At 56.8% G+C, this 15154-nt stretch overlaps 1 protein-coding gene across 2 annotated transcripts in view; it reads left to right on the top strand.

The window, feature by feature from the left end:
• NADK (NAD kinase) overlaps positions 1 to 14379 on the top strand; it is a 35501-nt gene extending 21122 nt beyond the window's left edge. For both annotated transcript variants that reach the window (XM_049877636.1, XM_049877635.1), the window contains exons 2-12: positions 543 to 761; positions 2737 to 2820; positions 7332 to 7461; positions 7790 to 7898; positions 8052 to 8137; positions 9463 to 9565; positions 9924 to 10072; positions 10339 to 10438; positions 10568 to 10725; positions 11214 to 11296; positions 12089 to 14379. In XM_049877636.1, the coding sequence (XP_049733593.1) occupies positions 589 to 761; positions 2737 to 2820; positions 7332 to 7461; positions 7790 to 7898; positions 8052 to 8137; positions 9463 to 9565; positions 9924 to 10072; positions 10339 to 10438; positions 10568 to 10725; positions 11214 to 11296; positions 12089 to 12257 (1344 nt within the window). In that variant the 5' untranslated portion in view covers positions 543 to 588 and the 3' untranslated portion in view covers positions 12258 to 14379. The remainder of the gene's footprint in view (positions 1 to 542; positions 762 to 2736; positions 2821 to 7331; positions 7462 to 7789; positions 7899 to 8051; positions 8138 to 9462; positions 9566 to 9923; positions 10073 to 10338; positions 10439 to 10567; positions 10726 to 11213; positions 11297 to 12088) is intronic.
• The last annotated feature ends 775 nt before the right edge of the window (positions 14380 to 15154 follow it).

The following is a 15154-nucleotide window of genomic DNA, read 5'->3' as shown; positions in this document are numbered from 1 at the left end:
TTCTTTGAGGCTTAGTAGGTCAGCTTTGGTCAATGTTTCATAGGTGCTAGATTAAAAATGTTGACTCTGTTTGCAGGATGTGGAATCCGGTATTTATTTGTTGCCACAGACTTGTTAGCTCTACCTATTCTGCGCTTCTGTGTTTATTTTGGTCTTCCCTCTCTGTCAAGGACCAAGAGGTGTTTAATGACTTACAGGTGTGTTTCTACCTGGTGGACAAGCCATATTGTCTATAGCGTGACTGTGTTTTGATCTTGCTGTTTGGCCACAAGGGTGCTTGCTTCTGGGTGTGGCCCTCCCGTGGCAGGTAACCCCTTTGTCCTGATTTGTGATAGCTCTGGCCCAGTGGTTTGTCTTGTTCTTTGACTTTTGGCTCCTCTGGAGTGATTCAGAAACCACAGGTAGACTTTGGAGTCCTCAAAGGTTTTTTGGTGAATTGAACTTTAGCCGTTTTTCTTGTTGAAGTGTGTGCGTGTGTGTGTGTGTGTGTGTGTGGTTAGATATCTGTGTTTATTCACTTGGCTTTGTTTCAATGAATTCAGGCATCTGTGTTTCTCTGCCCAACATCCTCACTCACTGGCTGTGGCCATGGAGCAGGAGAAGAACAGCCTGAGCAGAGAGCTGAGCCCGGACCTGGCCCCGTACCACTGCACGGCATGCCATGGGGATGAGGACTGGAGCCACAGCCACCCTATCCGGGGCCGGGCCAAATCCCGCAGCCTCTCTGCCTCCCCCGCCCTGGGGAGCACCAAGGAGTTCAGGTGCGATGGGCCACCCTGTCTTTGATTTCATTATATAATTAGTACTGTCACCAAGAATTTTTTCAAGTAATGTATATCTCTGCATGTAAATGTTGATGAATGTGGTATCTGTCTCAGAGGTGGGGCTGGGGTGCTGTCCATGTGGGAATGGAGAGGTGGGCCTGTTGTCCTGAGAGGAGGGAGCGAGAGACCCATGGGGGGTCTGTGGGACACTGGGAGTGTACACTCCCAGATGGGCTGTCACCGTGTAACTGCCTAGCGGGAGCCCACACTGACTTGATGTGAGACCAAAGCCATTATAATCAGGACATGCTCTGTGCCCTGAGTGTGCTTTGCTCTATGGAAGCTGTATGGCTCAAGGACATCACCTTTGGAATCCTGCTCTCCTGAGAGTCCAGGGTCTGATGGGTGGGGTGGTATGAGGAGTCACGTCGGGTCTACCAGGGGTGCAGGAATGGGTGGGTGGGCAGGCTGAAGGGTAAGTTGGGTTAGCATGGGTGCGGGATGCATGAGCCGGGTGAGGGGTCACAGCAGGTCCACCGAGGGGTTGGGGTAGCAGCTGCAGAAGTCTCATGTCCCTCTGTTCTCTGCAGAGGTGGCCGCACACTCTCTCATATGCTGGGACAGGCTTATGGGCGAGCTGCTCCCTCCTGGCCCAGGCTGCCCTGTGGCCACTCTGCAAGTCATGGTGGGGATAACAGTGTGAGAGCGAGGCCGGGCCCAGGGCTGGGGCTGCACTGGGGTATCCTCTGACCGCAGGTCCATAACGTATGGGTTAGGAGGAAGTGCGAGGGGTGCCCCTATGTCCCCAGAACAAGGGCCGTATCTGGGAAATGCCAGTGGTGGGCCCTGCTTTGGTAGAAAGTTGTTTAAAGAATGAGCGGTCTCCGCATGTGGGAGGGAGAGCCACATGGCCCCTAACTTACTGGGGGGCTGCAGACCCTCTGACCGTGTGCTTAGTGGCCCAAGTGCATCTCCCCGGGTGTGTTGTCATGCCAGGTTTCATTTCATTTCCTCCTCCTCCTTCAGGCCACCTCAGGGCAGTGGTGGCATTTTCTTGGCAGAGTTACTTTCGGTTCTGGGTTTGGGTTTGTTCTTGGCATATCACGTTTCTATTCGAGGACATGGACCAGACAGTCACAGCTTGGTGGACACGTCCGGCAGCCTGTCCTGAGGGAAGGGGGTAGACCATCAGACCCCACGTGGGGAAGCGCATTGTTCTCTGTACGCCCCAGAGTGCGTTTCCAGGCGTCTTTGAGGTTCCTGATTAGAGTTCTTATTAAACAAGCCTCGTAGTTCTTCATCCAGAAGCCCCGCTGTGTGGCCTGCGACCCCACATAGACAGTGGGAGTAACCTGGGGTCACCATGTCATGGGAGCTGGGGGAGGAGCCTGAGGGTTACTGTGTCACAGAGGCTCCTTGGCCGTGGCAGCCCATGGTTTTGTTAATCAGGTTTAGTGGGTCACTGGGCAGTTATTGGAAAATCACCCATTCAACTGTATCTTTCTTATTGGCAGAGCAGACGTTTTTGCTAGATTTTAATCTAGGTTGTTTGGGGGCTGTTTCTAAGGTCCTGATTCCCAAGCGTAGATCGAGGGTTAGGCCTCGCATAGAACCGCTGAGACACTTTTCACGAATTCAGAACTCAGGCTTCACCCCAGGTCTCGTCCCTATGGTCTGGGCAGCCAGAACCTACCTCCCTTTGGGTGTCACTGTCCTAAGGAGCCGCCCAGCTTCCTGGTCTCTGGTGCATCTCAGGACCGCTGCTGGGCTTTCATAGTATGCGGCAGTGAGTGCTACAGGCACACCCGGCGGGCAGGTGGAACCTTCTGGACCTCGCATGGAATGCAGGCAACAACAGGGCTGAAACTATTGGAAGTAAAATATTCTCTAGGTTCTGTCTGTGGCTGTCCTTAGCGTCCTGCCCTCGTGCTGCCCTCCTTCTCGCTGACTCTCACCTGCCCTCTCCCCACAGGAGGACCCGCTCCCTGCACGGGCCATGCCCAGTGACCACTTTTGGACCAAAGGCCTGTGTGCTGCAGAACCCGCAGACCATCATGTAAGTGCGGGGCGGGGGCAGGGGGCCCCTTTTCAGGCATGACCGCCATCATGGCAAGAGACCAGTCCTCAGCATGAGGTGTGCTGCCTCATAACCAGGCCTCAAGTGCGTGTCAGAGGGAGGTGTGGGGGGATATGGGGGGCTTGGGGGGCCCTGTCGGTGTGTGACTGCTGTGATGGTGAGAGATCTGACCCTCAGCATGAGGTGTACTGCCTCATAATCGGCCTCTGAGTACGCGGGCACTGAGCAGGGAATGGCACATGTACCTGCAGACACAAGGGTGCCACATCCCAGCCGTGCCATGGGCCCAGCAGGCAGGATGGCCCTCAGCAGGAGAAGCTCCAGTTTATGTTGTTTTAGCTGTGAATTGCTTTGGGGGAAGCCGACAGTGCCCCAGACCAGCACACTTGGTGGCCAGCTATGTTTCTCGTCTGATTATTTCAGAACTGCAGACGCACTTGTCAGTTTTCTTCTCGTCTCATTTTTCTTGTTTAGGAAGTCTCCCACCTTGCTGCTATCAGGTGCCATCTAAGTGGCCAGGGGGCGTTGCACCAGATGGCCCCAGGGACCCCACTCCCCTTGTGTGTGTCTGTCCAGGGCTTTGCCTCTGAAAGAGGCTCTAAAACTGAGGTGGCCTGTGCTGCCAGCTCACTCAGCTTCTGATCGTCAGGGGCTCTGCCACCCACTCCTTGTGCAGCTGAGCCTGGTGTTGGGTAGCCTCAAGGGGGCGTGCACCCCATCCCCGCGTCCTGTCCTGCACTCTGCGTGGGTCTCCTGGTGTGTGTTTCACAGGGACAAGAACATATTCTTACGTGACTGCCTAATGTTTGAAAGGTTAAAATTCCACCTCGGGCTCAGCCTTTGGGGACAGTGGGACATACCTTATTCTAAAAGGATCGATCACGTGGCAGCCTACCTGCTCAGGTGAGCCCTGCAGGGCCATGTCTTTGAGGTTGTACACTTGAGGCCTCGGGGCTGCGGCTTTATGGCCCCACACATCACAGCACATCCGCGCCACAGAGACGTGACATGCTTACCGTGATTGTGAAGGGAAGAAGAGTGATTCCTGCGCGTCAGATTCATGAAGGAGTAGGTCGTTGTATCACCTCCCTTAACAGGAGGCCCTGCTGCTCCCGGCTGCACAGTGACACATGGTGTCCTCATCCCCAGACAGCGGGGTCACGGCAGGGTGGGTGGAGGCCTTGCCCCCTCAGTCAGGACTCCCCAAACAGGCCCCACGTGGCAGGACACACCCTCACCGCCCAGGCTGTCCACGGAGCCACTTTGCAAATTGTGAAGTGGTGACCACATCCGTCCCAGTATTGACGATGTCTCGTCCACCCTTGCCCGTCAGCACGGGTGGCTGCTTTGTGGCCAACTTTGTTGAGGTGTTGCCTACGCAGATGCTGCGGGTAAGGTGGTAGAGCCTGGTGGCCTTGGGCTGCTGCCGGCCTTGGCTGGGGCTTTCCTGCAGAATTTCAGACTGGACTCGGCCAGAACTGAGCTGCCCCAACACCACATTGTCTAGTTACTTCTGCAGACATAGTCGGGGTGGTGCCTGGCCTCTCCTTTGCCCGCCCCTCCCCACCCAGTAGCCAAACCTGTCCTTTTGACCCCAAAACCCATCCCCAAGCCCTATAACAGCATTGTCCACTGCGGCCCCTCGGGCATCCCCACCAGGAGCTCTGTGCACAGCAGCCACAATTTGAAGAATCCAGTCAAGGCACAGCCACACCTTATGTGCCCCACAGAGTCCTGGGGGCTCAGAGCAGGGTCCTGCCTGCCAGTTCCTGCTGCCCCACCTCCCCGTGCTCCCCAGCAGTGCACACCAGGCTCAGACTGGCCTCAGCCTGGTGCTGGCCACTCCTCGGCTGAGGCTCCTCCCAGTCTTCCTCTTGTCGTTTGTGTCTTAACCAAGTGTCACTGTGAAAGGGGCTCCTGGCCGCCTGGCCTTAACTGTACTGCGGCTCTTTGTTGTTTTCTGTCTCTGTCTGCTGCCCGATGAGGGCTTGTCAGGGCACGCTCAGAGCCCCTGATGAACCTTCCATGCCAGGGGCTCAGGACGCGTTTGAGTGGGGGCGCTCCTGGGCTGTCAGCTTTCTCTACCCACAAGCCCCCCCAAATCTACAGGTTGCCGTGGCGACCGCTGTGGGAGCCAGGACTATCTGTGGGATCAGAGTCCCCTAGGGATGCAGGGGCAACTCTTTGTTCCCCTGTCTCTGCCGCCCCTTCTCAGGGCCTGTGCAGGGCAGGAGCTTAATTCCGTGTTTAACTTTTCCCCTAACGTTCACAAGTAAGACATTGTCAGAGAGGTAATGGCAAGGGCCTTCACTGACTGAGATTTTTACCGTGAACATGTAGTTTATATTGGGTTCATACGTGTGAAATTGCCGTCTTGTGTGGCTCAGCCCCATGCTGACAAGGGCTACAGGTGTGATGCCCTCATGGCCCAGGTTCCTCTCTAGAGGGGCCACATCCACTGTGCCAGCTTGGTGCCCTCATGGCCTAGGATCCTGCCTGGCTACAGGTGACCCAGCAGGAAGTGGAATAACTGGTTTGTGGTCACACAGGACTGACACTCAGGCCTGAGCAGGGGGACAGCTGGGAGCCTTGGGGTTGGCTGGCCCTGCTCGAAGGGCAGGGGAGGGACAGTCAGTGTGAGGCGAAGGGGCTATCCAGAGCCAGTTAGAGTTACTTGCTGCCTGAGGCCAGTGACAAGTGTCCGACTTGTTGGGCAACGGGCGCTTCCACCTGACTGTGGCCCAGGAGCTCCTCCCACAGCAAGCCGATTCCGTGGGCCAGGACTGGCCACCAGATGGGCGGTCACTTCGGTTTTCTGTGCTTCTGGGAAAGTGCTAGAAGGCACTGTCGAGAGCAGCTGGAAGAGAAGACACTTCAGCCTGCACCTCTCACCCAGGCATGTAGTCCACACTCAGGGCTCCTCTCTGGGTGCTGGTTTGTTGGGGGCGCCACGCCAAAGGAGCCAGGTCAAAGGTCTCTGTGAGCTTGTGTATGGAGGCAGTCTTGAGGCTTTCTCTCTTGGCCCTGAAAGGTAATCTTGAGGCCTTTTTAAGTAGGAGATTAAGTAAGAGGGCCATATATAATAAACAGTGAGATGCCTAAGCAAGTTTGCTTTGTGGATGTTTCATTTGCAGAAGCTCCTTGGATGGGGCCGGCTCAGTTGTGCTCTGTTTTTGGTTTGTAGATGCAAAAGTTAGGTCTGCAGTGGGGAGTGTCCCTGTGGTGGGCTTGGGTCACATTCCTGTGGTTCAGTACAGCATGGCCACTTGCTGCTGGCGCCCTGCAGCCTTCTAGGAGCAGGAGGCTCCTTGTCAGCAGCTGAGATCCGGGGGGCTGGCGACAAGGCTCCCAGAGGAGGCAGCGGCTGAGGTGTCATTGGCCAGGCCCACCCGGGTGGGGTGAGTGCACCTGTGCCCTCTACCAACACCAACGGTGTGTGGAGTTGTCATATTTTGGGGTCTGCTGTCCCTGGTGAGGTGTCATTTTGAGCAGGTTTCTCAGCTTGGGGGCTTTTATTGGAGAGGGAAACCTTTTTGCTGGGCTTACACTGCAGTTTTAGAAGCTGTTTCCCAACAATCCGAGAGGAGGAAGTATGGAAGCTGAGGTGCTTGCAGCTCGGCTCTGGCCCTTAGCAGCCCTGACCGCCAGCTGATGCAGCAGAGATGGACCTGCAGGAGTCAGTGTCGCCCACCAGGCAGGTCCCGGGGTGTTCTAGGGCTGAGTAGGGTGGGCTCTGCCTTGGGAGGAACACCCCAGCTCCCAGCGCCATGCTTCCACCTCACAGCCCAAGTCAGAACACTGCGGAAACCTCTGGAAATTGCCCTTAGGTAGGGCAACAGCTGACTTTAAACAAGGTGCTTTTCACTTTTCAAGTTACCGGTGAGTAGGTGGTTCTCCTAAAGGTGAGGATGGGACTGGCCACTTGCACCCCATGCAAGTCAGTGGGACACACGGGTCTGCAGGGGTCCTGGGTGGCGGAGCTCCAGAGTTGGGGGGTTGGGAGTGGCCATGGGAGGAGGCATCCCCTGCTGGCTCTGGGCAAGGTGAGAGCGCAGCTTGGCCCAAAATCAGGGCTCTTGTTCCCAAGGTGGTAGGTTCATTAGGAACCGAGACCAGCACCTATAACGATGAGGGTATGGGGGGGGTCTGTGGAGGTTCTGGGTTCATGGCCTGGGGCTCAGAGACTGTGAGGGACAGCCAAGCAGGGCTTTCCGTTCGCAACGGGAAGGATGCCATCTGGATCGAACGGGGCAGTCAGCCTTGTTCGTAAATCGGGGTATCTTCAAATCTGCCAGCCAGTGCTGGAGCTGGGACCAGTGAGCAGGCCTGGCAAAAGTACAACAGCCAGGGCACGACCACGGCACAGATGAAACCCGCAGACCGATGGCCTTGAGTGTGTGTTTTAGGGTGTTTAACCCTTTCCATGTCTCGTGCCCTTGTCCTGGAGAGGAGGCTGCGTGTGGAGTGACCCCCCTCTCCTCCCCACAAAGGCACATCCAGGACCCTGCGAGCCAGAGGCTGACGTGGAACAAGGCTCCAAAGAGCGTCCTTGTTGTCAAAAAGATCCGCGACGCCAGCCTGCTGCAGCCCTTCAAGGAGCTCTGTGTGTACCTCATGGAGGTGAGCCCAGGCAGGGTGCTTTTGCCTGTACCCCACTAACCTGCACCCCCTCTGGGAGAGCGAGGCATGGGGAGGCCTCAGTCTGCCCGGGCCGGGAGCCCTTAAAGTCAGAACAAGCATCACAGAGCCTCCGACAGGACCTACAGGGCGTAAGTCTGTATGTGAAATGAGCAAATTGAAATCTACCTGTGGCCACAAAGAGGAATCATTGTTACCTTGCGTGTTAGTGTTAAAAAGAGGCTTAGGAAAGCCCCTGTGCCCTAAACTGGGATTTGTTGGTGGGGCCTGCTGGGGCTCCAGAAAAGCCTCAGGCACATTTTGCTTCTAGGAGAACAACATGATTGTGTATGTGGAAAAGAAAGTTCTGGAAGACCCCGCTATCGTGAGTGATGAGAACTTCGGACCAGTAAAGAAGAAATTCTGCACTTTCAGAGAAGGTGAGTTTCTGTTCTCTGTCACATGGTTTATAGACAGGACCCTATATCTGATGGAAGCTTCCAGCATACCTCCCAGTCATTGGCGCTGGCCATACTGCAGCTCTCGACCAAGGGTAACGTGAGGGCTTTTGTTTCCTTTTGTTTTTTTTCCAGATTATGATGACATTTCCAATCAAATCGACTTCATCATCTGCCTGGGTGGAGATGGGACCCTCCTGTACGCCTCCTCCCTCTTCCAGGTGACGTGTGAGGCCAGCACATTTGTAGTTCAGTGCAGCGTAGGGAGGTGCTTTCAGAGTGTGACGTTCATCTTCTTCCCATCTCAGCTTCATGCCACAGAGATGAGGCACTGTAGGGTGTTCTTGCCGTGATGCGGACTGACTCGCTAAAGTTCACTTGGTGGTAGAGAGATGTGCAGATAATCCTGTGCAGAATGGTCTGCCACTGTGCCCACTCCTGTCCTTGCCAGGGCACAGGCTGCATTGGGAGCACAGGCAGGGGCATGTGAGTGCGAGGCCCAGACCGGAGACATCCAAGAAGGGTGGCTGCAGATCCAGGCAGAGGACGGGAGGGGCTGCGAGTGGGACCCATGGAGGTACCACAGAGGGTCTGGAAGGAAGCCCAGGGTCATCTAAGGCCACCCCTGAGGGACCCAGACTACAGTGCTCTGGAGGGTCCCATGGGAAGCAGAGAAAAGCAAGATGAGGCCAGCGGGGCAGGCGCCTCAGGGGACCTGTGGACTGGTCGCTGGGGGTGGGCTGAGGTGTTAGAGCGCTGGGAGGTGGGATACCACGGCCCACATGCCACCAGCCTGGCTTCACCTCACTTGCTGCGTCCAGTGCTGTCCTTCTGTCCAGGGCCTGCCTCTGAGCTGTCGCCACCCTAGGTGTCTGCTCCCTGACAGCCACATCCTTGGCCGATCCGGCTGTCCTCTTGTCACTGTCACACAGCCACCTCTTTGCTGTCCTCAGTCCTTAGCCCAGCAGTCTCTCATGGGGGGTGACAGCTGCCTGTTGCAGCAGAGCCCTGCCAAGGCCCCCCCACCCCCCTACCTGGCCATGTACGTGTTGCCTGCTACATCCATGCCATGCTGCCTCCTCTTCCAGAGCCCATGGTTGGCTTCCCACAGCCAGATGTCACTGTCTCCTCACTGGCCCCTTCCTGTCCTGCCGGCCAGTTGGTTAAGGGGTCCTGCTGGTTCTGTGTGTTCTCTGGGCCTCCCCACTACCCCCTCCTCCAGCCTCCTTCCAGCCCAGCCTGGACCCTGCTACCTAGTTCCTGACCTCAGGCACAGTCACCCCACGTCATCTCAGCCTCTTTGGGCTCATGGGACCCCACCCTCCCGAGTCCACCCGCAGGCCCTGAACAGCCTTCCTGGTGTGTCTGCTGGGACCCCCCAGCTCTTGGGCACAGCTCCCCAACCCCCACAGATCCTCACGGTGATGCCCACTCTCCAGTAGAGCCAGGGAGCCTGGCCCCAACCCACGTTGCATCTGGGCAGTCCAGGCAGCCTGTGTGGCCTCTGGCAGACCAAGTCCTGAGTGCTTGTCTCGTCCGCCCACAGGGCAGTGTGCCCCCTGTCATGGCCTTCCACCTCGGCTCCCTGGGCTTCCTGACCCCCTTCAACTTTGAGAACTTCCAGTCCCAAGTTACTCAGGTGATAGAGGGTGAGTCGGGATATTCTGGAACCGATACCCAGCCCCAGATGAGATTGCCCTCTCAGTGGGTTTTTGGTGTTTGTTTTTCTTTTTTAATGACACATAGAGCAACATTTAAATTTCAAAAATCAGAGATTTCCAAATTCTGAATGGTTCAAACGTTTCTACTAGCACATTGAAACATGTCAACAGATCACAGGCTAGAGCTGCCGTGAAGACATGTTCTGTATGGTAGATGGGAATAATTTTTCTGTAGAAGGCACAGAGACATTGCTCTCAGTTGGGGCAAAGCAGGGTCCCTGTTCGGGCGAGGTCTCCGCCTGCTCTGTGGGGCCACCTGTCTTCAGCCAGCTTTCTGGCTTTCTAGGGAATGCAGCCATCATCCTCCGGAGCCGGCTCAAAGTTGGGGTTGTGAAGGAGCTCAGGGGGAAGAAGGCAGTGGCTCCAAATGGGGTCAGAGAGAACGGCACACTGGCCCCGGACGCTGAGGTCGGGAAGCAGGTCATGCAGTACCAGGTCTGTAGGCATGTGGGGTGACCTTCGGCTGGGGATCCCCCACATAGAGAAGCCCTCCTGTCTTCCTGGGAGAGTCCCTGAGAGATTAAGCCCCCATCCTGGGAGGTTGTGACTGTGCCTCCCATAATGCCCGTTGGAAATGCCCTGTGCAGGTGGCCATCTCTTCGGCCGGTGTTGGGTGGGGTATGTCGGTGCCCTCCCCTTGGCCACACCATGTGCTGTGTCCTGCTGTTCTCTGAGTACATGTGGCCCCTCTGTGCCCCCAGGTCCTGAACGAGGTGGTGATTGACAGAGGCCCTTCTTCCTACCTCTCCAACGTGGACGTCTACCTGGATGGACACCTCATCACCACAGTGCAAGGTGATGGTGAGTAGGATGGGCCCCTGCTTGCCTAACTTTTTGCACCCAGAGAAGACAGCCAGGCCTGGCGGGGCTGTGGGAGACTGGAGGGGCAACCTGGTAGGTGGCCACGCTGAGACCCCCATGTCCCAGCAGGCGTGATCGTGTCCACCCCGACTGGAAGCACAGCGTATGCGGCTGCGGCCGGGGCCTCCATGATCCACCCCAACGTCCCAGCCATCATGATCACCCCCATTTGCCCACACTCACTGTCCTTCCGGCCCATTGTGGTCCCTGCCGGAGTGGAGCTCAAGGTGAGCATGGCTCCTGCTGTCCCCATGAATGGCGGGGGGGTCAGCCATGCCAGTGAGAACCCACTAGGCTTGTTGCTCGCATCTGCACTGCCTCCACACACCTCTCGCAGCCGTTACACCACGCCTCTTCCCCCCACCTCTCATGTGATACCTTTTGGGTCGTGTCTACCTGGCCTGGCGGGTGGGGCCTGCCCTTGAGTCACAAGTGCAGTTCCCTCCTTCATATGGCCCTGGCTGTGCATGGAGCCTCTCCTCAGCCAGTTCTCTGAGCTCAGGGCTGGCCAGGGTGAAAGGTCACCAGTGGGAAATGGGCATCAGAATGAGGATCCCACCTTGTGGGTTGAGAGCCTCCCAGAGAGTGCGAGTCCTTTGGACCTACCAGAATCCCCGGCCGCACGCGGGAGGGTGGGTGCCACCCTGAGACCAACTGAAGCTCCATGTCTGCTGTGCCTCCATGCCACGGCCATGCATCTTCTGTTTGCTCCCAGATCACGCTGTCCCCAGAAGCCAGGAACACTGTATGGGTTTCCTTTGATGGACGGAAGAGACAGGAGATCGGCCATGGGGACAGGTATGTGGGCCGGGACTGGTTAGGAAGCCAGGAACAAAGGGATAGGGAGGGCTTGGGCACCCTGACTGCAGTGCCCTGCCAACCCACTTGCACACTCCATCGTAATCCTGTCCTGCAGAGGGTCCGCCCACTGCTCCCCGTTCTCCACTGCCCTAGGCATGCCCACAGGGGCAGCCGGTCTATGTGCCCTTCCAGGGATGTACCTGGAGGTGAAGGCCCCTTCCCGCCCGTCCCACCCCCCGCCACTGCAGGGTTTGTATTGGAAAGCCTGGTGCCCAGCATGGCTGCAGGGGAAAGGCCAGTAGAGGGCACAGTGCCAAGCTGGCTAGAGATCCCATCCCCGCTTCCAGGTCCTGCACTTGTCCGCTCCTTCCTGCTGGGCCCCAGCCACCGGGGACCTTTGAGGTGCTGGTCACCATCCTGGGTCATCCCCTCCTGTCCCCTGGGTAGAGGCAGGCAGACCACGGCGCTCTGTCCTGGGAGGTGCAGAGGTGTACCCACTGAGTGCCTGCCCTGGGTCTGGCCAGCGGGGAGAGGCTGAAGGACATGGTTGACCGTGGAGCCCCTCACTCAGGGGTCAGAGGATGGGGCAGCGGGTGGTGTGAGCAGGGTGAGGGCGTTACAGGCTCGAGCAGGTTCCCGCCATCCAGAGCTCTCTTCCTGGGAAGCAGGCTATCAGGGCAGACTGAGGCTGGTGGGGACAAGCTTGTGGCCTGCAGCTCAGCTGCTGCTTGGCCAGCTCAGGGAAGTGCTCGGGCTGACCTGGCTGCACCGCATCTCTCCCTGCCCCAGTATCAGCATCACCACCTCCTGCTACCCACTGCCCTCCATCTGCGTCCAAGACCCGGTGAGAGACTGGTTTGAGAGCCTGGCCCAGTGTCTGCACTGGAATGTACGCAAGAAGCAGACCCACTTCACAGAGGAGGAAGACGATGAGGAGGGTGAGGAGGTGCAGGGCTAGGCTTCGCAGCGCCCACCTTCCAGACTTGTGAGACGGACAGTGCGACCCTCCCAGCATCTGCGTCTTTGTTTCCTTCCTTCCACCTGCCCCTTGGGAACAGCCCTCTGTGTATCTGGGTGTGTTCTAGGATGTCGCGGCCCCAGATCATGTCCTTCCCACTGTGGCCAAAGGAAGAATGGGAACCTACCTTTTTTCAGCCAAATCATCTGTTTTTAGCATAAATTTGATTATTTTTTGCATTTCTAAACAAGCAAAGTGAGGCACAGGTGGGGTTGCCACATGCACATACGTGCTGGCCATGTTTGAGCTGGCCGTGTCTGAGCCGTGACCCCGGGTCAGGGGCTGTGTATTGGCGCCGTTATCACACGCACATCCTTAAACCGGGGCCACTCACTTCTTTGAAGCTCCATGTCAGGAAGCATCCATAAATCAGTATATTGAAATTCAGAGGAGCAGGCTGAGTCACCTGTCCTTCGATGTGGAAATATATGTCTCACAGCCAAATGTCTTCCTTTAGCCACAATGCTTCCCCTTGTTCCAGAGACTTTTCCCTGGAAGCGCTTCCAGAGAAACCCTTGGGCACTTTGCCACTTGATTGATGGTGGGGGCTGGTGAGGCTGCTAGGTTTGCTCCACTTTCTGGAGATGGTTGGGAGGGTTCCACCGCCCAGCTCAGGGCTGTGCCCACCGACCTCACTGAAGTTTCTGTCCCCAAGACTGTGGATTGTTTCCTCATCCTGCTTCAGGCTAGTGTCTTTGAGCCCCGTGCTGAGGTCTCTATCCCCAAGATTGTGGGGTGTTGCCTCTTCCTGCTTCAGGCTGGCGTCTGTGGGCCCAGCAAGCCTGGCACAGGGCCGGAGGAGGGGAGGCTGGGCCAGAGCCCACGCACATTCCTACACACAGGCCGGCACCTTCCGCACCGGGAGATATTTTAACCCTGTATATACTTTTTAGAGATTCTTTTAAACTTTCTGAAGTGCTTATGTACATATTTTATTGTACACACTTTTGTGAAGATTTAAAAGGTAGGGGACTATCCTGCTCTGAAGCAAAGCCTGGTTCCCTGTTTACATTGTCCTGTGTGGTGCTGCCCGCAGGGACCATTCCGTGTGGAGTCACGTGGTCACGTCGGCTTGGTGGTACTGGGCAGGAGGTTGGGAGTTGAGTTGGCAAGGCATTTCTACTTCGCAGTTGTAACGAGCAGGCTGAGTGGATTCATTCATGATTAAGATGGCAGCTGTGCTGTGACTGAGTGCCGACCCTGCCTCTTCTCATCTGAGCTCACAGATAAACCTTCATTCCAGCGGTCACTGCGCCTGTCAGCAGCAAGGGTGCTGGGCCGCTTCCTGGTCAGGTAGGGAGCAAGGGAGAGAGAGTGTGCACACAGGTGTCAGGCGGCCCGGCTCGAGGGCAGCCGATGGTCGGTGCAGCCTCACTGGCTTTCAGAAGGCCGTTTGGTTCAGAGTACCCATGCCTGTGCGCCTTGCTCCGAGAGTTGCACTTTTGTGTGTTAAGTGGACAGAACAGGAGGGTGTGCGCCTGCCCTTCTGTGTCCAAGCTGAGTTAGGCAGGGCCGCTATCGTGGCCCCTCCTCTGGCAGGTTGGAGCCGAGCTCCGCAAGCAGAGAGGTGTGAGTGCATCCAGAGATGCCACTGCAGGGCCCCTCAGTGTTTGTGACCTCAGGGTGCCCCATCCCCTCCCTCCACCTGCCCTTCAGGAACCTGGGACCACTGGGCAGTATAGGGCCGGCTCCAGGGCCACAGTGCTGCTGAGCCAGGGGCCCACCCCCATCCTCCTTGGCCTGCACACCCATGCCCGTGTGGGTCTCGCACCCTGTGAGGCAATGCTTGGAACAGCCGAGGTGGGGGGAGTCCCGGAACCTCCAGGCCTTTAACTCCAGGAGAGAGAGGGGTTTGGAATTCCAGTCACTCAGACAAAAAAGCATCAACCAAGGCGCAAAGCAGCATGATATTAGAATGATCTAGAACACTTTGGATTTTTGAAGTGAATTCTTAGTATTTCATATTGTTAATATCTTGAAGATTTATTAAATGTTGTTGAAAGCCTTATTACTATTTTCAGATACTTTGAATAAACAGACTTGTAAAAAAAAGCTGGGTTGTGTGACGGCTTGTTTTTGGCTCTGCGGCTGGCACAGAGACAGGAGGTGAGCGCTGGGGCCTCTGGAGTCGGCAACACCACCAGGGCAAGATGGGGCGCAAAGAAAGGATGGCCCTGAGCACCCAGCCTCTGCCTTCCAGCCCTACACAGGTCCCTTAGGACCACCACTGCCAAGGAGCCCACCCAGAAGGGGGAAGGCGCTGGGCCCAGTGAATGAAACCTGCTCCCGAGACAGGTGCAGGTGGTTGTCAGGGGAGGTGGAGCCCAGGCAACAAGCAGGTTCTTCAGAGGGAAGCAGCCTTGAGCCACATCACCCTCCAGGAGGCTCGCCCCCACCCCCCATGCTGTAGCACCCCACAGCCCCCGGAGGGCTCACTCCCTAAGGCTGCACTGGTGTCTCTGGCCTCACCTGGACCTATGCCATTCTGGATCCAGGAGACCAAGGGGGGCATGTCAGAACTCCACTTTCTGACAAAAGACCAAGGTTCCTGTCCCGGCCCCTCCCATGGCACCCTCGACAGGTCCCTACCTGGGCTGCACTCCAGGCCCATCTGAGTCAGCTGAGTCAGGATTGTAATTCCATCAGCAAAGTCCCTTCATAGCAGATGAAATAATGGGAGAGGGCAAAGCTTGGGCCTAACCCAGAAGTCCAGGACAGTTTCTCTGACTCTTGGTGCCCCAGTGCCCCATGGCATAGGAGTGGGTGGGACCCAGTCCTAAAGCACAGCTTCTCCCCTCCTGCCTTGTGGCCCTACCCACCCCACCACCAGCCTTCTA

Source organism: Elephas maximus, chromosome 3, assembly GCF_024166365.1.
Source record: "Elephas maximus indicus isolate mEleMax1 chromosome 3, mEleMax1 primary haplotype, whole genome shotgun sequence".
Lineage (NCBI taxonomy): Eukaryota > Metazoa > Chordata > Mammalia > Proboscidea > Elephantidae > Elephas > Elephas maximus.
Note: the sequence above shows the minus strand (reverse complement) of the source record. Positions and strands in the feature narration are given on the sequence as shown.